Source organism: Crinia signifera, chromosome 1, assembly GCF_055691185.1.
Source record: "Crinia signifera chromosome 1, ASM5569118v1, whole genome shotgun sequence".
In the NCBI taxonomy this organism is placed as follows: domain Eukaryota; kingdom Metazoa; phylum Chordata; class Amphibia; order Anura; family Myobatrachidae; genus Crinia; species Crinia signifera.
Genome location: NC_139217.1, coordinates 351,945,813 through 351,968,137, shown reverse-complemented (window position 1 = coordinate 351,968,137; position 22,325 = coordinate 351,945,813). Strand labels below are relative to the sequence as shown.

The 22,325-nt window shown below is 42.5% G+C and overlaps 2 protein-coding genes across 8 annotated transcripts in view; one reads left to right on the top strand and one right to left on the bottom strand.

The window, feature by feature from the left end:
* Window positions 1-2,604, bottom strand: part of DEPDC5 (DEP domain containing 5, GATOR1 subcomplex subunit) — a 73,914-nt gene extending 71,310 nt beyond the window's left edge. For all 4 annotated transcript variants that reach the window (XM_083147897.1, XM_083147914.1, XM_083147923.1 and 1 more), the window contains exons 1-2: window positions 2,452-2,604; window positions 2,242-2,338 (exon numbers count right to left, since the gene is read on the bottom strand). In XM_083147897.1, the coding sequence (XP_083004023.1) occupies window positions 2,242-2,299 (58 nt within the window). In that variant the 5' untranslated portion in view covers window positions 2,300-2,338; window positions 2,452-2,604. The remainder of the gene's footprint in view (window positions 1-2,241; window positions 2,339-2,451) is intronic.
* The window catches only part of PRR14L (proline rich 14 like), a 35,971-nt gene continuing 16,162 nt past the window's right edge, over window positions 2,517-22,325 (top strand). Inside the window, exons 1-8 of one of the 4 annotated variants that reach the window (XM_083147864.1) lie at window positions 2,517-2,666; window positions 3,844-4,247; window positions 7,083-7,167; window positions 7,861-12,112; window positions 12,572-12,643; window positions 12,743-13,070; window positions 13,600-13,709; window positions 16,525-16,596. In XM_083147864.1, the coding sequence (XP_083003990.1) occupies window positions 3,879-4,247; window positions 7,083-7,167; window positions 7,861-12,112; window positions 12,572-12,643; window positions 12,743-13,070; window positions 13,600-13,709; window positions 16,525-16,596 (5,288 nt within the window). In that variant the 5' untranslated portion in view covers window positions 2,517-2,666; window positions 3,844-3,878. Of the gene's footprint in view, window positions 2,829-3,843; window positions 4,248-7,082; window positions 7,168-7,860; window positions 12,113-12,571; window positions 12,644-12,742; window positions 13,071-13,599; window positions 13,710-16,524; window positions 16,597-22,325 lie in introns of all 4 variants that reach the window. The other 3 variants (XM_083147871.1, XM_083147885.1, XM_083147877.1) reach the window with 3 other exon arrangements.

Genomic DNA, 22,325 nt, shown 5'->3' with positions numbered 1-22,325 from the left:
CTTATAGGAAATAATGTGGCAATGCATGTTGTAACATGTAGTTTCACAACATCTGGAGGGCCATAGGTTGAAGACCCATGTTTTAGGACCTCCAAGGGTCTCTGCATACCAACACAGATAGGTCAAGCAAACACCCATTCTCAAAAAACTTTGCATTCTCTGACAGATGCTTGGGAACCCACTGTGCACAAACATTGCAATAACCAAGTTAGTTGTGGATTATGCAAAGTTCCCTTGCTTATAGACAGTGCAGCAGCAATTCCACATGTGGTTATCCAACACAATTGTGGCAGGTTTGGTGACAACGTGTGCCTGCACAGGCCATAGTAAGTGCTTGAGTCTTTCGCATCCCGTCTCATAACACTGACACCACTGGAATATGGTGCACTGTGCGAGAATCTGCTCCTCGTACACTGCCTTCATCCTGCGATTAATTTCTGAAGCATGCTCGCCTTCTGTGCAAAGATTTTGTGCTGATCTGGAGGAATCCATCATGCATCTGACTGCTCAAACAACTTTCCAGGAATGAAGAAAGAGTTTAAACCTTTTTCTACACATGCACTACTGGGAAAACCGCCACACCATCTATTGGCAAACACAGTAATCCTCTGCGATTAGATACAATGCCGCTAAAGCAAGTGTATCCTTTTCATTTGGGCATACCTAATATTATGTCTTTAATAAAGCTTGAATGACGATCAACAGGCGGAATACCTTGTGTTCATTCTAGCACCCGCAATCTTTGAAAATCCCTGCAGTTCCTCTTCCCTGCCTGGGGTGTCTCTGTCTGCTGTAGTGCTTTTAGCAGTGTGGTCTGTAGATCAGCACTGATATGCAAACCAGACCTGTGCTAGAAACACCACAGCAGACAGCAACACCCCAGACAGGGAACAGGAACTGCAGGGGTTTTCAAAGATAGCGGGTGCTAGAGTGAACACTAATACCCTTCTGCCCGGACCATGGCGATTGCCCATATACACCATCAAGGGTAAATTAAAGAAAGAATGGCAACTGTTCTGTTTTTTATTTATATGCACCGGGTAGCATGCAATATCTTCTGGTAGGACATGCAGCACAGCCAAACGGAAGATACTGTATTCTTGCAAATCATAGGTAAACAACGTACACTTCAGACAATACTTTATTCCAATTCAGCCTTCAGCTAGTGGTTCCGACATCACTGAGGAGTGTACCCACCATTACTGTCCTCACACACTATTGCACCCCCACATCTGCACCATCTCCTCTGAACCACTCTCAACTCTCCTCTTAGCTACACCCTTCTCCAATCAGAATGTTACATAGTTACATAGTAGGTAAGGCTGAAAAAAGACTTGCGTCCATCTAGTTCAACCTGGTATAGATATCCATTGCTGATTTGGTAGGTTCTGATATTTTACAGACAGATTAGATTTCTTATTTGAACCCATGGATGTTTTTATCCAGTAAATGTTTGTCCAACTTTGCCTTGAACGCATTTAATGAGCCAGCCGTTACCACCTCTCTGGTTTGACTGTTCTGACCGTAAAGAAATTCTTTCTACTAGCTGAATGAAATCTTTTTTTCTTCTAATCTATACTCATGCCCTCGTGTCCTAGATTCCTTTCTAGTAGAAAAGAGGGTGTGTGACAGTTCCTTATATTGGCCCTTGATATACTTGTACATGTTGAGCATGTCCCCACTTAGATCAGTGGTTCTCAAATTCGGTCCTAAAGACCCCACACAGTTCACAATTTTTAAAAGATCCACAGGTGGCGCTAATTATTTTACTTGATTCTGTGAGGAGACCTGCAAAACATGAACGGTGTGGGGTCCTGAGGACCGAGTTTGAGCAACTATCAAACATTCGCACTACGATGGGAAAGGAATCTGGACTGAATGTTCAAATATTGTCTGGACTGAATGTTCAAATATTCTCTGTAAAGCGCTGCGGAATATGTATGCGCTATATAAGAAACTTAATAAATACATAAAACATCTGGAACATCAATGTTTGGAATTCATTGGCTCACAATATCCATACCTTAAGCAGACCTCTTATACGTTGGTGTAAATTTGCATTGAAAGTACAGATTATTATGCAGAGTAGCCTTTATCCCACAGGTCATACACTGACACCCAGACCCTATCCCACTGTGGAACAAAGCTCTATGCCCCCATTCCAGCAGTAGCTGGCTGTGGTAAGTAGCCCCCAGTGTGATAGATGACCAGTAGGTAATGTATAGGTTTCTCTGCTCTCACCGCTTCCCCCAAAGCCCTTCTTGTGGATGACCAGCTTGTACACTCTGTTGGTTCTCATGGTGGCTGCACCCGGTCCTGGGCACACAGTGTCCCCGGCCTGCGGAGACAGGGAAAGGGCAGACATGACTCTAGGGACATAACATGAATACAGTAGGGTGGAGATGTGTGAGCACCGGGGCTGTAGCTATGGTGTACTTGCTACTTAGTCACCTGTTGCACTCTCCCGCTGCCCGGCGCCGGAGTCTTTACCGGGCACTAAGAAAACACCAGCGGGGGCGGCGGGGGGAGCACATCACACAACTGACACACACGTGACGCCACACCGGAAGTGACGCGCCAAGCTGGCAGGAAGTGAGCACAAAGCAACTCCGCCGCCGCCGCTACTCGGGAGCAGACTGTGATGGGGAAATGGAGCGTCCCAGAAAGTGAGGGACAGACAGGGGAGAGCGGCAGGCAGGATGGGCGGAGTGAGAGCCCTGTACTATGGAGCGCCTCATATTCGCGGGGGGTAGGAGCGAGTTCAGTACAGAGACAGGCGGCTACCGCGGGGTGGGAGATGCTGTCGCCGCCGGGAGGAGATTAGTACTGTGAGGACGGCAGCTGAAGTTTTGTAGCCTAAAAGTTAGAGCCCCTTAGTACTGTCCAGCGCACAGCCGCTCCCGGATACCGCTGCTGGGACACTTTGTTTTGCATGGAAGGAAACGGCACACTGGCTGCTCTCAGCCTGGGGTCTGTGTGCTAAGCCTTGGATAAAGATAAAGCGCCTGTCAGTCTTCAAACACAGCCTGTAACACAGCAACTAGAAGCTGCTTGGCTGATAATTTGTCTCTCTCCAATATTTACTTTTCAAGGCTTAGACACCCCACTTGTTTTTTTTTATTTTTAAAGTACTGATGAATGGCAGACTTCCCTGCTTACTAACTCCATCATAAATATAGCTTTGTAAGCTGCTTTGCAGTGGGGTGATCACTGGACTGACTGCCCTAGCACAGCAAAGAATGAGTGACCAAAGGGGCATGACCACCTTAGAGTGACAGTGTGATTCTCTTCCACCCACCCTCCAAATCATTCAGCTCATACTTAACCTAGGGCAGGCACGTCCAAACTGTGGCCCTCCAGCTCTTGTGAAACTACACATACCAGCATGCCTTGCCATAGTTTTAGCATTCCCTAATAGCAAAGCTGTGGCAAGGCATGATGGGACTTATAGTTTCACAAAGTTTTGGACATGCCTAGTCTAGGGCATGTGGTTTCTATGGGTTAACTACTCATGAAAACTACAATGGTACCCTATATTCATCACTAAAGGTGGCCATACACACACAGATTTATCTGCAGATCTGTCTGGTTGGAACAAAAACCTGGTTATGGATGAGAGCAAATGACAGTTGACCATTTGCTTGGAAATGCTGGAAAACTGCCAAAAACTGTCACTCATCCATAACCAGGTTTTTGTTCCAACCAGCCAGATCTGAAGATAAATCTTACTATGGGCACCTTAACCCTCATTAAAGCAGTGTAGAGAGTAGGAAGTTATCAAGTTTAGGTTAACAGTTGTATGTGAGCTCTTGCTAACATAATCCTTTGATTGTTTCTCCTTAGTACTTGCAGACTGACACTCTACCTCGCCTGCCATAATGATGGGACTTCATGATCTGGATCTGCCCCGGCTTTATCCTTTTCACTCTTCCCTAAATTGTACGGCCAGACACAAGTGGCCTGTACTGCATATGCACCTAATTGAAGAGCTAGAAATTGTTCCAGAACCAGTTACAAAACGCAGTGGTCTCAAAGAGGAAGCTTATGAGCAGGAGAGACTCCTACCACAAACCAAGATATTTAAGACTACTGAGCTCTTTGAGACATCAGAACTTGTCACTTATACTGTGACCCAAGACTCTAGCAGACTATTTATTTCCAACGCTGGGGAAATGTTGGATGCGTTGGAGAGAGTGGCTTCAATGGAAATGTCCAATTCTTCTCCGAGACTGTTACTGCAGGAGTCTGTAAGTAATACACATTTTGTACATCTAATATGTTTTGAAATTGTGTGTAACTCGCCTATTCTTGAATGCTTTTGCACTTTAATTGACACTGGATCTGCTCTCTACCTCTGTCTTGTGCCTCTACTGTGTTCCCATCCTTTTATGCTTTACAAATCTACAGAACCCCTCCTTTTACATTTCAAATTTTCTCAAATAATATTGGTTCATATGCCCTCTAGTACTGTTATGGAACTATGGAGCAGATGTATTAGGCCTAGTAAAGTAAAAACCGATGACGCACCAGCCAATCAGCTGTGTTTGATAAATGACAGGAGTTGATTGTCTGGTGTGTCATCACCTTCCACTTTACCAGGCTTAATATGTCTGCTCCTTTGTGCCTCACACTTAAAGGCAGAAATAATTAACAGCAAAACCGAGACAGAGGCGTTAAATTGGTAATATAGCAGTACATCATCCGTATTTAAAGGAATAACCTACTCGGTGGTATTTAATCCAGGACTCCGACAGTCGGCATCCTGCCCATTTTGTCGCTGGCTTCTGACACTCGTCAAAACCGATTATCAGTCGAAAATCATTCGATATCAATCTGATGCACGCTCCCGCGGATCTTTTACTAAATCTTCTGATTTTAAGGTGCCCACACACTAGAAAGATCTGCGATCATAAGATGTGTGCATAAATTAGCCTTCAAATCTTTTGTCCGATCTGGACAAAAGATTTCAGGCAAGCGCACATCTTTACCAAAGATTTTTCTTAAGATCCCGTGTGCGTTCCTATGGATCTTTTGTTAAATCTTCTGATCTTTTGTGCAGCACGTAAGATCAGAAGATTTAGCAAAAGATCCACGGGAGCGAGCATCGGCCGATTTTCGACCGATTTTCGATAAATATCGGCCGATATATCGGCCGATTTATCGAAAATCGGCCAATCGGCCCAAAAATCGTTCTAGTGTGTGGGCACCTTTACATTCTGCATGAAAGATCAGAAGATTTAACAAAAGATCCAAAGGAACGCTCATGGGATCTTTGGTAAAGATGTGCGGACAAAAGATTTCAAGGCTAATTTATGCGCACATCTTAAGATCGCAGATCTTTCTACTGTGTGGGCACCTTTTGTCAAATTTGACAGCCTTCAATGTTTTGCTGATATTTTCAGTTGTCTAATATTGGCACAGATTGAATGCCCCAATAGACCGTTCCAATTCCTAAAGGTGCCCACACACTAGAACAATTTTTTATTTTTTGCTGATTTCCGATAAATCGCCAAAATATTGTCCAATGTTTACCGATATCGGTTCGATGCGTGCTCCCATGGATCTTTTGCTAAATCTTCTGATCTTACATGCTACATGAAAGATAAGAAGATTTAACAAAAGATCCATAGGAACGCACAAGGGATCTTAAGAGAAATCTTTGGTAAAGATGTGCGCTTGCCTGAAATCTTTCGTCCAGGACGGACAAAAGATTTCAAGGCTAATTTATGCGCACATCTTTCGCAGATCTTTCTAGTGTGTGGGCACCTTAAGAATTGAGTCCTACTTAAAAAAACATTAAGTGGCAGTAAGATGTCATCAGACACTTAAAACCGAAGTGGCACAGGAGCCGCAGTTAGAAGGTGTGTAGGGCAAGGCTTCCAAGAGGTATCTATATACGTGTCAGTAGCTACCCTCATCTTGGCATAAATCAAAATGAGCCCAGCTCTTTTATTTATGGGCTGTATTTCCACTGGTATAATCAATAACTCTGAGCAGCTGTATACTGTAGTTGACAAATACCTTCCACTTACGGCAGTGAGGGTATTCTGGTGCAGATTTTGTGTTGATAATTTTGGCAGTGATTAGGTGGAGCAGTTTTTGAGATAATGTAAAAAACCTACACCCAAAGCTCATGAATACCAAACCTTTTTACTAATAGATTTTAGTTTTGTTTAAAAAAAATTACGAATAGCTTGACGTTGAATTTATTTATTTATTTATTTTTGTCTGAAATTTCTATAATTTTATGTTGTATGGTTTGTGTTTGTCCAATTTTACTACCTGGACATCAAAAGCAAATACATTTTAAGTACATTGTTTGTAGTGCAAGTTTAGCTATTTAACCCAACCAGTTAATTTTTACCCTAGTTGCTTAGTGGGGTATGGCGATAAAGCACTAACCAGTCAGCTTCTAACTCTAATCTTACAGACTGTGAGGGTTGATGTATTATGCAGCTATGTGGGTGAGAGGTAATATCAGCACATTATGTGTGCTGACACCACTACTACCCCATGTAGTACTGCATGTGTGCTGACACCACTACTGCCCCATGTAGTACTGCATGTGCGCTAAATGACTGGGAAGCTACTTTCTTTAAAATAGTGAGACAGTGTGGGGTAATGTAAGAACAGTTAGTGTTACTGACTGTTCTGAAACTTGCAGCTATTGATTTTGACAGCTGCTGGTGTCATTGCCCATTATCAGTGACTGTAGTGGCTGCTGGTCTCCAGGACTTCTGCGAGATCTCACAATAGTTACAAGATCTCCCAGCCGAGAGGAGAGACGCAGCACATCGACATTAGGCTCATGCACTGTGGTGGGAGCTAGTGGGGAGTCTTCATTGGCAGATGACATTTTAATACATCTTGGTACTATAGGCTTCTACTCTGCTTCAGTAAGGAAGCAAAGCAGGAAAAACCGTAGTACATTTTACTCCTTTGTTTGAAAAATGAGAGGAGCGGATTGCGAACTGCTTTATTTCTCTTCACTTTTATCTCCTCAGGTTTTGTACATTTATGATACTTGCCATGTGTGAAATATTGTCTTATTATAATGTTAATGGCAACCTTTTTGGTTTCAGACTGAAGCTTCAGCCTTGCAGATGACCACAGAACTTCTTGAAATGACTATCCATCCAGATTTCCCCCCCGGGCTTCGTATTAAAGGTACAGCAGAACTTTTGTTTCACATGAACAAATTATCCAGTGTAGTACAGACTAATGAATGTTCATCTGGGGGCTTTAGTTCAGTAACAATTGTTAAGTCCCTATTGGTTGCCAGCCTGTATGACACTGTTTGTAATCAGGTTAAACCAGTGGTAGCCAACCCTAGCTCTCGAGAGCTACCAACAGTTCACATTTTCCAGACAACCTAGCTGCTGCACAGCTGCACTCATTAATCACTGACACATTTTAAAAGATACACAGATGGAGCTAATTAGCTCACTTGTGATTCTGGGAGGAGACCTGCAAAACATGCACTGTTGGTAGCTCTCGAGGACTAGTGTTGGCTACCCCAGGGTTAAACAATAAAGATTACTAGGAAAAAGTGTATTAGGTCCAAACATGTTTGTGTAAACTCTCAACCCTCTCCATCTAACATTTAAGGGTCCAATAGAAAGACCCTTAAATGCAGCCCGAGATAGACATGCTTTCTAGAAATGTTTCTCTGGCCTTGATATCTGTTTCTGTGACTAGTTGGCATTACTGCCTTTACCAAGAGTTTACCGAGTAGGAAATGTAAGCAAGGAGCAGGTGTTTCTTGTAAGCAGGGTAGGAGGGTCCATTGCATACCTTAGGGGGAAGGAGACTGACAAGTAGTTATTACTTATGTTTTTTTCATGCCTTCTGTCTTTGCAGATGATCCGACTGTGATAGATTCTTTGCCCAAGCTGAGTGATAAAGCTGCAGGTATGGAAGCTGTGGGCAGTGGGGATGTTTTACATTCAGAGCAGACTCAAAGAGTGAGTAATCTGCAACCTGCAACTAAGCGAAATGAGTCCTCAGATTTAGGAAAACCTGAGTCTATGGGGAAGTTTTCAGAAATGTGCAGTGCAACGGTAAAGCCTGAGACCTGGACTCCTGAAGAACATGTTATTGGAAAGGGTTCTGCACGTATGTCCATAAGCCATCTGTGTCCAGCCTACAAGACAGAAGAGGGAAAATCCTTAATGTGCCTTGAGGATAAACACTTGCCATTTCTTTGTTCATCTCACGCTTTGACCAACTCCAACTCTGAACAAGTTGATTCTGCAGGAGGTTCTGTCAAGGATGAAGAACTGTTTGTTTGTGAAGAGTCAGAGTTATCTTCCACTAATGATGTCCATGATTCACATTTCCTTTCAACAAGACTGGATAGAAGTACAGCTGCTGATGGTGCACCTTCGCTCAAAGAGAACGTCTTGCTGCATTCTGTGCCAAGGGACAGGGGCTTGAACTTGAATATATTGCATGCCCATCAAGAAATGGAGATTGCCTCTTCTGAAAAAGATCAACAAAAGGACCATTCAGATGCACCTATTTCCATAAGACACTGTGTAGAGAATTTATTTATGGAAGATATCCATTCATCAAGTAGCTTCGAGTCTGATTCTATGTCTTGTGATAAAACTTTATTGGAAAAAGAGAGTAAAGCAACAGAGAACGTAGAAGAAGCACACTCATGTAAACCAAATCTTCCACCATGCCCTGAACATTTGTTAGGTGCCAAATCACTTGACACACAAGAATGTTCTTTATCTGTTTGTGCAAATGATTGTAATGTCCCCCTCAAGAGAGACTGTCATCAAGGGCTCATTTGTGCCAACAAATCTGTGGACTGTTTAGACAAGTGTCCACTTCTTGACTTCAGTTTAACAGCTCCTCTCACAAGGATATGTTCTGAGCCTCCTTGCATTGAAACTACAAGCAACTTCTCCTCCATAAATTGCAAAGATATATCCACTGTTTGCTGTTTGAATTCTAATTGTGTAGGTCAGGAACAGGACTCTGAAATGGAAAAAGAACCTTTTGAAGAATTTAAGGACATTTCCAAAAAGGCTGTCATTGCACATGAAACATCCAAATCTGGTTATAGGGTATTGGAGGAAACCTGCTACGCCATACACCACAATGAGAACTGTTTAAATGCATCAAAAGAAAAAAGTACATTAGTTACTTGCTGTAGTACACAAACACAGCAACCTTGTGACATAACACCTTCACTGAAAGATGACTTAATCGCACATCCCGAAACAGGAGACCTTCAGTCTTTGAGTACAGAAAAGGACTTGAATGATATGTCAAAAATGAAAATACATGATTCATATTCGAACAGTACTAATGACCCCAACGAACGAGACCAGTCTGTGGTTTCCGGTCTCATGCAGCCAAATTTTTCCGTAGCACTTAAAGAAACAAACTTGAAATCTGGATACTTAAAAGTGCCTTGTCAGACGGAACACAACTATACTCTTGAAGTGGTACCTCAACGGGCACTTGTACCATATGTCAATATTTTTAGTTTTCTAGCACAGACAGAAGTACCTGCTACATTATCCTTCGATAATCTTGAAAACCTGAGCTTCAACAAAGCGGAATTCCAAGAATTTGTGTTGGATACGGAAACCTTAACAAGTAAGATGGAAGAAAGTGTGATCGAAGAACCTCTGCCTGATCTGGAAACAGAAAGTGTTCAAACCTCTGATTATAAACCCAAAGAAATAGATCAATTGTACATAGACTGTGATGGGAATGATAGGTTATTTGTATGCAGTGCATTATATGAACAACCTAAGCAAGAAATACATACTCACAGTCAGCTGGATACAACAATAGCTCCTATTGAATGCCCCACTGCAAAATGTAATGACCTGTCGGGGTCTTTTCCTAATTGCTGCGCTAATAGTCACAGTATTGAAGTGTCTGTGGAAACATCCAGTGTAGTCTCCACTTTTAACCAGTCAAACTTTACTTGTCCTTTTAATTTGGGTACATTATTTGACATTTCTGTGCCTCTAGATGTGAGTAACCCATTTCTACTCTCTTCATCAGAAGTAGTCTGCAGTGAAAATGAGACCAATTATAGTGAACAGATAAATGAGTGTTCTTTGCAGAAAGAAGATTTGGCCTATGCTTCATCCAGCAGTCACAGTGTCCAAAGTACTGCCTTATCGTTCTGTGCTTTGTCCTCTTCCTTGCTAGTCACTGCTGTTGAACAAACTGAGAACACAAATAGAAAGGAAAACTTTATTAAGAACTTGACGGCAAACTTACAGAATGCTACTGATCATTCATATGCTACTGATCATTCGTATTCAATGCTTGTACTGGATGAGGAAAGCAAACCATTTCTACTCAAAGAAAGTAAGGAACCTGACCCCCCTCATGAAAAACAAGAATGTTCAAATACTATGGAGTCCTCTTCACCACCAAATACAAATCCAAAAAACATGCAGGCAGTTGATCCAAATGATATCCAACCTGTGTTTACACTACTTGTGGAGGATTCTATGAAATTTGAGAAAAAGGCCACTCGTGTAAAAGCACCTAGTGTAATTAGACAAAAAGTGAAGCTTGCCATGACCCAGGAAAATGTTTATACTTCGGGAACTAAAATGCAGGACAGGTCACTGTCGTTACATGATCACCAATATCTTGGCATGCTAACCAAAGAGAGTCCAAGACAATCTGCTTCTTATATGAACAAGGTCACTGGTAGAAGAGGAACTAATGAAAAATTTAAGAGACCTGTCCCACAAAGCCTTACTTGCTCCCCATCACAGGAAGCAAAAAGACCAAAGATTTGCAATGAAAATTGTGTCCAGCCTTCCAGTTCAAACTTGCTCAGTGACGCCAACCAGTTTTCTCATACCACACAGCATTCCTTTCCTCCTCCACCAAGACAATCTTGCAAGAGAGAAGAACCTCCAAGTGTCCTGAGAAACAGCGTTCAGGTCATGGACCTCCCTGTGAAAAAACAACCAAGCAGAAAATGTAAGATCATTTCAGCCCAAGGCAGCATGATAACAAATAAAAAGACTTTAAAGAATTGTGAACCTTTCAAAGCGCACACCTCACCTACTATCAGTCTTGACTACAGATGCTTGCCATCTAAACCTATGGTTTCCGATCTGAATCCAAAGCCTCATTATCCTAAAGTCACCAAGAGAAGTATGGCAACGAAGTTCATGAAGCCTATGGTTTTGCAGAAATATACCCAGGATCAAATGTTGCTGCACCAGTTAGCTACAATTGCTAATAAACTAACTGCCCCTAGCCATAGTTCTTGCAAATTAAACCATTTCCCTAGCAATCTGAAAGTTGCTCCTATTCGAGTTGTGCAGCTTCAGGCCAAGAAGTTGCTTAATGTTTTTTCCTGTGTTAACCTGAATATAAGTAACCAGTCAGGGCAGATGTGGTCAGAAAATGTGTGCCTTAAATCTAGCCGAGACCATCTTATTTCCCAATCTATGGATCTTTATCCTGCATCTCTCCCAAAGACCTTGTTCGGTAATCTCTCTGACCCTGTATACCCATGTGATACTTCAACATTCCCTGTTTCTTTTAACATAAAAGTGGATCCTAGTTATTTAGCAGACTTGATCAGATTCAATCCCCCAGATTATATGTTTCAAAGCCCATTACCTACCACTCAGTCCTCCCAACTATCTGAATGGACACTATCCCTTTTTCTCTCACGCATACCCACTGCCTTTGAGAATGTTCAACTCCTCACGCAGTGGAACCCACACTTCAGGTCTTTAGAATCGTCAGGTTCAGATTCCCGCTCTAGAAGTCAATCTACGAGAACCTCTGGATGCTCCATGCTTGGCCTTCACACAGTACTTGCACTTTCGTCTCCTGGATGTTATAGATTATGGACTAGAAAAAGGAATTTGGGAAGTAGAATCCCAACAATACAAAAACTTTCTGTGACCCAATTTGCACATGGACTGATAGGCTTACCAGCACGATTTCCACAGAAAAAAGAAGTATTCTCTTCTCTTCCTTTCTCTATGGGCCGCATTTTATCAACTTGGAGTCGCCATGGGTCGTCTGCTTTATCTTCTGTTTGTACCACACCCCATCCACACTGCAATTTATGGCTGCCTAGCCAGAGCCTTGACATCAGGTAACTTCTGCACATGTATACACCATTATCTGCATATATTTTCTAGTATTGAAAGATATGATCAGCCTTTTCCAAGTGTACAGGGGTGAGTATAGCGATGTTATAGTTTTCTATTCGTTTTAGATGTTTTTAAATTAACTTCTAGACTTTGCATTATTATTAACTAAACAATCACATGAAAGTAAAAAAGATGATTTTGCATTCCGTGATATCGAAGCAAGACTTCCAAATTGACTAGGCTAGGCATCTCATGTTGTTCTTGAATGCAGAAAGTAGCATACCTACTTAGATGTGAGAAAAATTAGAAACCTTTTTATGTTTTCCTTTTTTTATTAATTTTTTTTTAAATAGTATTTTTTTTTTTTATGTGATATACTGTAGCAGTGTCTCTATTATATCAGCACATTAATCTTGTATGATTTTATTTTTCTTTATTTTTTTCTTTTTGGAAATATCAAGAAGTCGTCCAGATCCATTACTCACTGTTCCTCAACTACCTGTGGATATCGCGCCTCCATGGCGTTCATACACGTGGGTTCTTGCTTATGCTTACCTACCACTGCAAGATTAGTTATACTGTTTGTGTTCCTGAGTAATGACTAACTTTTCTTCTTTTATCATTTTTTACAGCACAGCAGTTCAGAACTCTACTTCTCCTTCTTTTAAACTGAAGATCTGCCATCAAGTACAGCTAGGACATTCATTGTATTCATCACCTTGGCAAGACGGTGATCGACGGTTATCAACATGTTTTGATACTAGTCACGGAGATGTTCTAGCTCTTTCCACTCAGCAAGAAGAGAATTCATGCCATCCATTTGGATTGTCCTCTCTGCAAGATGATGGTCTAAAGCCTCCTTGTGTGTTGTCACCTAAGGCTCAGGCCTGTCCATTTCAGCAGCGAGAGGCTCTGAGCAGTCCATGTTCAAGAGTCCAGAACAGTAGCCAGAGTCCTGAGGCAAGTAATAAACTTCAGTCCCATTACCCTTAACTAGGTGAATGTAGAAGGGGTTCCTAATCCTTGGATGCTTACTTAATGTTTATCCACTTGCTAGCAACATTGCATGGTTCCATGAAAATTAAATGGGTATTGCTACATATGGAGGTTTTTTCCATAGCTTGTCTATCAAGCCAGACCTGATGGTAGCCTCTATCTTACAGTATTTTAGTATTCAAATCTCAGGTTGTAAGCAGTGACTAGTAAAGTTGAACTTCCTTGTAAGCAGTGACTAGTGAGGGTGAGCTTCCTCAGAGCCACACAACCGTTCTGGTATTAATGTATTTAAATATAGTCTAAGCACTTTGGCTGCTATGCAGAAGAACACAGTCTGCAGTCCCCTTTTTCTAGTTTATTCAACAAAAAACACTCACCTAGAGCACATAAGGCTACAAAACACAAGCCTGTATCTGACTTTTTTATAAATCCGAATTATCCACTTCATATTCTTCCTATGGTTAAGGACTCCTGTTCTATTTTGTTTTGTCAGAAAGAAGACTTAGAACGGAAACCTCAGAGAGTCTCTCAGATTCGTATCCGGAAAACTGTTCCTAAACCAGATCCCTACCTTACTCCGATGGGTCTCCCAAAGGCACGGAGGTAAGGAGCAGGCACTCCGGAAAACTATATAGTAAATATGTATTGCATATAATAGTGTTTAGTGCAGTGCTCCAAACTCACCATGTTGTTGTTTTTTGGGGGTGGGTGTTGTTGACTGTGATGGATATTAGAGTATGCATGGTCATATAGGTCCTGCACACAGCATAAACCAGCAAGTAGTGTAGGCATATTGGTATCAAATGTGTGGTAAGCTTGACTCGACCAGGACCACACCCGGACAACATTGAGCACAGTTAAGGCATCCACTTGCTTGCATAGGGGTTGCTTAAGGATGCATTGGCCTTTCCTAATTGGTGTTTTCGAGTCTCAAAGTGAATTGCAGCAATTTTAATCTGTACCCTGCCAAGGAGTATACCAAATGGGAGACTCCTCCTCCAGTTTATGGCTACTTTTACTGAGCAGGAGTCGGCATTGTCGCCCCTCAGCTGGTATTGGGGGAGGGGGATCTTAGAATGCACACCCAATGTACATGAGGTGCTATCATGCTGACACTTGTAGTTCTGCAAAGAAAAACACATGGTGCAGATGCACCTTCCATATTATTAGTCAATCAATAATAGAGATTCTTGGTATATGACCAAGAAATATTTGCCCACCAACCAGCTTCACGGTGAACTCATTTCTGGTGTGTCCCAAACACTAAGTTTGAATCTGGGGCGCAGAACCCCAAAAAGGCCAGCATAAGCCAGTCACCCCAGGGCAGCACACAAGTGAAAAACTATAAGTGTGTTAATAAGAAAGAAGCATAAGCTAGAGGTTACAAAGTGAAGTGCTAGAAAGTATAATATTAGTGAAAAATAAATAGTGCTAAATAAATGTTAAGGTGTGCCACCCCGAAAGCAACTCGGTTACACCAACCCAAGGGGAGCCGCGCCCCAAATCCATCACCAAGACTAGCAATTAGTGTAAATTTTTAGGTCTTACCTTCATTGTGCCTACAGTTTGCAGTCTGTGGCTACCAGGGACCAAACTGGTAAACTAATGTTCAGATCAGGTGAGCGGGGTGCTATTCGAAGTTGAAGGAGTCCCAACCTTCAGGTGTACACAATATTAGCTTATTGGAGGTGGGGGGATCTTAGAATGCACACCTGATTTACATGAGGTGCTATTATGCTGGGACTTGTAGTTCTGCAAAGAAAAACACATGGTGCAGATGCACCCTCCATATTATTAATCAATCAATAATAGAGGTTCTTGGTATATTCATTGGCCACAAAATATTTGCCCACCAACCAGCTTCACGGTGACCTAATTTCTGGTGGGTCCCTAATACGAAGTTTGAATCTGGGGCACGGAACCCAAAAAAAGGCCAGCATAAGCCAGTCACCCCAGGGCAGCACACAAGTAAAAACTTGTTGTTGGGCAAATATTTCTTGGCCAATGAATATACCAAGAACCTCTATTATTGATTGATTAATAATATGGAGGGTGCATCTGCACCATGTGTTTTTTTTCTTTGCAACACCCGGGACATAAGCCTGGGTGAGTCTACCTGTACTGTGCATAATTTCTCAGAGTCCCCCGGCAATTCAGCGTTTTCCATCTAAGCTGTTGCCAAAGGCGGACGGCTCGCTCTCTGCACACAGAATTATCAGCTGGTCGTCAACAGGCGACGACAGCTGGCAGAGAAGCTGGAGCTGTCTGCGGACAGGACAGAATACAAATACAATTACCGGCTACCTATCATTCAGTGTCCTTCACTAAACTGCTATTCTATGAATGTACACAGAGAGAGACTAATATAATTTTTAATCTATGGCTCCAGGAGAGCTCATTTGAAATACTGATTATTGGGACTATGAGCTGCTGATAGAATTCTTAAAGGAGTGCATATATGTTTTTTATATAACCTTTTTATTATAAGTCTGTACCAAAGGTATAGTTTTATATTATTTGTATGTATTAATACATTTTAAAACACTTTGAACTATTTCCAATTGTGTGGCGCTCTGGATGTGTGTGTTTATTCACACACACCCCTCTTCTTTTCCAAAATGGGTACTTACCTGGTCAATCCCTTTTCTGTGGGGGCTTTGGATGCTCGCCCTTAACTCCTGTTTTGCTACCAGTGTGTGGTATGGGATTTGGCATTTGGTTTTTCAAGAGTTTAGGTTTCAGTGGGGTTTTACAAGTGTCCTTTTATACTTGTATAGTCCTACTTTTAGGAAGAGGTACATATGTAGAAATGAGTGAATTATATCGCAGCCTGGTTTTTACAACTTTTGACAACATCCTTGCGACCATTAGGCTTATGTGGAGTAAGTTTCTTTCATAGAATACCACGGTTACTTACATCCACATCCAGGAGAGCTTTGGATCTGGTAGCTCTGTTTTTTTGTTAGTCTCCATTTATTTTCTTTCACAAAGATATGACTGTTCTAGCTTCTAAACCGATTTATATTTATTAGGTGCAAGTTGTTCATATATTTATCTTTGTGGTCATTATGAGTTTACAGTGTGGAACTGGTAAGAGAAGTGGGTTAAGACAACACTCACATGTGAAGAGATTTAACATAGAAAGGGGAAGAGACAGACAGTTTGGATAGAACAAGAGAGAGTGACATAGAGCAAGACCTCAGGGGGTAAAATACAAGTGACAAATAAAAGTCCTGCTACAGTTCCAGGTTGTTGTTTGTTGTTTTTTTGTTTTTTTGGACTTTTTGCAAGTACAAATTCTAGTTTGTAGTATGTAATTTTATTTTGTACACACCCTTTATTTCCTGTAAGTAGCTATAAGATAACTTAACTTGTATAAGCAATGCATTTTATTTTATTTTTTTACATTTCCTTTTAGAGTAAATAAGAAAGAATTCAGCCTGGAGGACATTTACACCAACAAGAATTACAAGTCGCCCCCATCAGCCCGGTAAGTAACCTTTAAAGTGAATATTTACATTTTATGGCATTCTTTGTAATATATCGACTGGAATTCACAAATGTAAATTATAAAAATAATATATTGATCTTTGCTCCGTTAAGTTGTAAACTTTTTGGTTTACCTTCCTTTCTGTATTGATGGGATGGGCCTCTAAAGAAGAAAGAACAGACTAGCCCAGGAGTGTCAATAACCATGGAAATGTGTTGGAGAACTGCCGCTACTTATAGCTACAAACACCGTCAGAAATGTATAATGTAACAGGAAAAGTGAGCCCAGGAGTGTCTTTACATCCCATTACCTGCACCAGAGATTAATTAAGCTTCCTAACTACTGTGGTAGCAGTGTGTCACCTTGGCTCTTTTTACCCATAACATCTAGCACTAGACATCCAGTCAATGATGCTGGGCAGCATCAGGGTTCTGCCCAAAGAGAAAGCTGTGGTTGTTGGTGAGCACGTTCTCACCAGGTGTTATGATCAGTATAACAAATTTGGAACTGCAACACACAGTAGTTGAGGTAAGGCATTCAATGGACAGCAGATGTTTGTCGTTCTTTAAGCATTGATTCGGAGAACATTCTTGCTTAATGTGCTAGATGTGCATTATTTACTGAATCTGAGTTTAATGAATTCCTGAACATTCAGGTGCCTGCTTAATGCGTTATGCTTATCCAGCTGTATGTGCCTGCCTCCTCCTCCTTCCACTGTTCTTATGACCGCAGTTCTCATTGGTATTGGTACTTACACCAGCCCCATGTTGGGTGTAAAAGATTGTTGAACAGGCGTCCCAGGTCCATCCGCATGCTGTGACTGTGCACTGAGTATAGCCAACACCTATTACACTCCCATGAGATGCATCCATTCCATGTAATTGCATGGTCAGCACCCAGAAACACCCATTTCATGGATAATGTGCTCCACTGATAGATTTTCAATTTTCACCACCGCTGCTGACACATGAGTCACCAAGCATGTTTGGTCAGTACAGATGATATAATGGTTAGCATTATTGTTTCACAGCACTTAAGTCATAAGTTCGATTTCCCACATTGGCCCTAACTATGGCCCTTATTCTGATTGTGTTGGATGGCTCCGAATGCGGACGGACGGCCGATGGTTGGTGTTTGCGCATGTGCAGAAGTCTATCTGCGCATGTGCGAACGCCGCGCACATCCAAATACGGCATGAATTCTGTACAGAAAACGATCGGTTGTAACAATCCGAACAGGGGGTGGAGAGGGGCGTGAAGGGCTGTTTGGGCTCATTACCATATGCGTAAGCCCGGCGTTTCATGGGCGTTCCCATGAAAACGCTGGGTGTACGTATGGTAATCCGGCCGTCACGCACATGTGGGGGGCGGACATATGACCTAGCTGGATGCCAGCTGCCCGCCCATATCCCTGCTTTTGCACGGAGAAATGCCACTCGGTCTAGCATTCGATGGTTGGTGACCATCGAATGATGGGGGAGGTTCCCACAGATGGAGGAGGTGTGCACATGAAAAATACACTCGCGGTCCATTCGGACGGTGTGAGAGATCCGTGCCGAAGGCGGGGCTCTGAACACTCGGTTCCTGTCTGAAAATACGCATCCAACCAAAACAATGTAGACAAGCAGAATGGTGTTCGCCCACAGTAGATAAGTGTTCCAGAAAGTTTAAAACTAAATGGCTTAATGAGTTTGAAACAGGGATCATCGTAGGCTGCTCGATCAACAGTATGGGAAGTATTGCAGATGTTAGGAAGAACCCTAAAATCCATTTTTTTTTTTTTTTTTTCAATAATGCATGGAGGAACATCATTGCAGGAATGCACCTCACCTAGGAAGACACCCATAACTATAACCCAGGAACCATAGAGTGCTAGCCAAGGAGCTACAAAAGGGCAGGGTATCATCCCATGCATAGCATTGAACACCAGTTCTAAATGGCCCTTAATGCATCTTCTTCGACAAGAGCACTTCATAGGAAGGCCCATGCACTTCGATAATATTGGTGAGCAGTTGCCCATACACCTCTAATTACAATGAAGAATGTAGCCCAGTGCTTATGATAGTATAACATGTAAAAAAAACTGTAAAGCGGAACAATGGCAGTGAGTGTTTTGGATTACACTTTTTTTGGATCAGATGGCTGTGTTTTGGTATAAGACGTTCTTCTGGCAATTGCCAAACCCAGAGTGCACAATAAAGCATCAAATCAGTGGCATTATGCTGTATAACTGGTTTGGCATGTCCACTAGTTGTAATGCATTTTCACATTCATTTTGATAAGTATCGATGTTCTTGATAACTCTATGCTCCATACATTGTGACAGGCTTATGGAAGTGATCAGGACGACCGTGCTACCTGTCATGTTTTCAGGGCTGTGCTGGTCTGCTATAATGAAAACTCGGACAGACTAGATGGGCCAAATGGTTCTTAGCCACTGTTAAATTCTATGTTTCTTTGTCTGTAAAGGAATTTTTTATTTAATGAATTACAGTTATGGAAAGTCCCCTCGTTCAATCAATTATATCTCCCATGGGGATTATTGCCTACTGATTTTCAGTGATTACAGACAAGACCTACACTAGGGAAAAAACAGCGGTGTGCTCCGCACTGCCCCAACCTGCAATCTATAAAATCAGGGGCACTAATTACTGAAAAAAAAAATGGATCCAATTGTACATCAAAGATAAGACTAAGTATTACAAATTTGTGGGCACCCAAATTTAAAAAGTTACCGATATAGAAATAACCAGATGGCTAACAAGTGAAGTGCGCAGTTTACAGACTTTTTCCATAAACTGCTAACCCTTTATTCCTAGCTACGTGCGAACAAAGCATAACGCAGCGTAGCGAACCTTGTCCGTGTATTATACATGCTATACCGATACTCATAAGACAGTATCTTTCGCAGTACTTAGTACCCAACTTGAGTACACCTTTTATAGGACAATGTCTGTATTACACCTTTGTCGCTAAATGCGAATAAAAGTCAAAGCTCATGTATAACTCAAGAAATAAGGAGATAGAGTCTCCAAATAATTAATTTAGTCCCTAGCGGACAGCAGGGGGTTACAGCAGGGCTGCCGCTGTGTGTCAGGAGAGATAGGACACAATACAGTGTCCCAGCTCCTGCCTAAGGGGGTCACATCGCCGTGGATATCAGTGTGACCCTCGTCGAAGCATATCTCTGAGATCCGACCCCCTCCTGAGTGTGAGTGGCATTCTACTATGTTATTAGCAGCAGGAAGCCGCGGGTGTCAGCGCGGCTCCAGGCACCGTCCTGCAGCCTTGCTCTGTTCTCGTCCCGGGCAGTTGGTGAGACAGCACCCTTCTAAATGTAAGTGCGGTGGCTCCTCTGCCCCTAGCTCTGTACACCTGGAGTAAGCAGTGGCCTCAGTAATGGGAAGCTGCGGCTCTAGTCTTCCAAACTTCCAACCACCCTCCTGCAGTGCTTTGGTCATCCTCCCCCGTCGACCCCCTCAGAGCGGCAGTTTTCTAGGGAACCCTGCACAATAATCTAATTAATACTGGATGTGGTGGCCTGTCATTTTATGTATAGAACTATAAATGTGGTGGGCAGTCAAAAAATAAATTATTATGCAGAGAAGACCTATATATGGTGCATTTCTACAATAAAGTCAGTAACTGGATAATGTCAACTAAATTACAGTTGACATCCAGTTACTGGCTTTATTCTAGAAATGTAGTATATATTTCCCTTCTGTGCAGCATACACACCTTGTCCAAGTTTTCAGTAATTTTTATTGGTACTCCCTCATCTCCCTCATCTTTGCGGCCACCTCCTATGCCAGTTACGGATTTTCACCGTGGGTCCATGCCACCATATATTACCTTTAAGTAAAGTTGTGACAAGCGAGTGCAGCTAGCCACCGAGCCTGAAGCGTGGCGAGCGGACGATGATGCTTACGTATAGATGGAGCTGGTCTCTTCTTTGCTGGAGCTGCGCCAGAATCTGGCGAAGAGGCGCCCCATCTGACTGAGACGTGCGTACGTCTCAGTTTCCTGTTGGCGGGGGGACGGGAACCCTGTCCGTCTCCGCTTCAGAGAGATGGACAGGGTTAGGGGGGGGCGGCAAGGTGGCAGGGACCCCGGGCGAACCTCGGCGGGGACCCGGGGGGGGGGAGCCCCGTTGTAAGGCGACGCTCACGCATCCCCTTACGGCGACTGGCGAATCTTCCGCCATCCCCTGCAAGAGCGAGACCCGCTCCATCTGTAAGTCCCATAGCGTAAGCACTGGCCACAAAGAAGAGGAAGTACCTTTTTTTTAGTTTTTGAGGGCGATTTTATGTTCTCCTTCGGGAGACATCAGGGGCCACAGCGTTACAGTGGGGGTAGTAAGGAGATGGAAGAACACCAGCACCCTAGAGGTTAAACTTGAACTGCCTCCCAGGCAGCCGGGCTCCTCCCCTCCTCTACCCCGCCTCCAGGCCAGGAAGCTCAGTTTTTTTCGGGTGCTGGCAGGAGCCAGATGCACCTACTAGAGGGGCTGCTATTTTAGCAGCCTAACTTCATTTTTATATTTTATTTATCTCCTAGATTTTAGAAAAATTTGTCAAACCCTGGGTTACAGAAAGAGAAACAAAGTATCACACAGTGTACAGTTGTCCAACAATACAAAATATGTTATACACTACTAAGGGGAAAAGAAACAGATACAAAATAAAATCAGCCATAACTATAGAAAATACATACAGGAATGTAACAGTTTACCGTCTCCTCTATTGCGCAGCGCAGTCCGGTCGAGCTCACTAGGTTCTAATAGAACTTAGTCCGGGCAGGATGAAGTGGGGAAATATAGTGAATCAATACTGTCCACACAGAGAGGTCAGTGAGAGTCTCCATTGGTCAGAGTTCAAAAGTAAGGTTCTTGTGGATTGGTGAAAGGGAATGCACTTCTTGAGGATTGGAGCAGAGGAAAGCACTTCTGTGTCCTTTGTCAGCTGGCATCGTCATAGAGGGTCGTAAATCAAACACAAGAACCGGTTACAGCTTAATCCTTTGTCTTCCTCAGCTCACATGGCAAAAGTACATAGATTATGGATTTTATCCGTAATTATTGGACATTTGGACTTGCAAACTTTTCGTTACGACCGGAGTGCTGCGCATAGGACACGGAACATAAAGATATGAAATATCTTAAACTATGTGCTGCGAACTAAACCTACATTTAACTATATTTTATTTTATGTAAGTATGGGATATGAATTTATGTGTATTAGTATGGCAGTGCTCAAGGTTCGCCTTGTTACATAAAACTTGGGTATTATACTTTATTTGCGTAACTCTGCGAACCAAAATGGCGGCCATACCATTCTAAAATGGCGTGTATGCAATACGACTTTGACACCTGTGTATGGAGTTTAAGGGCACCTTTTACCTAGGTTTACATGTGTGGTAGGGACTTCCTTTCATGACCTTTGTGTCAGTAAGCCAGTTGAAAGGTGGATGGAGTAACTGGCTTGCTACAGGATTAACTGGTTTAAGCCACCTTGGTTTAAATCAAATGGTTTTTAACGAAAAAAAATGTTTTTAATATGTTGTGACTACAGGCACAACACCATGACTACTTTGATTTTAGAAAACCATATGGGTCATTCAATGTAACTATGGACATTTCTCTTTCAATGGTCCTTGTGACACAGCTCAACATTGGGATGTAGGAGGGTCTGCAGGAGCCAGGCACCTATCCTAAAGCTTTTGGAGGGTAGG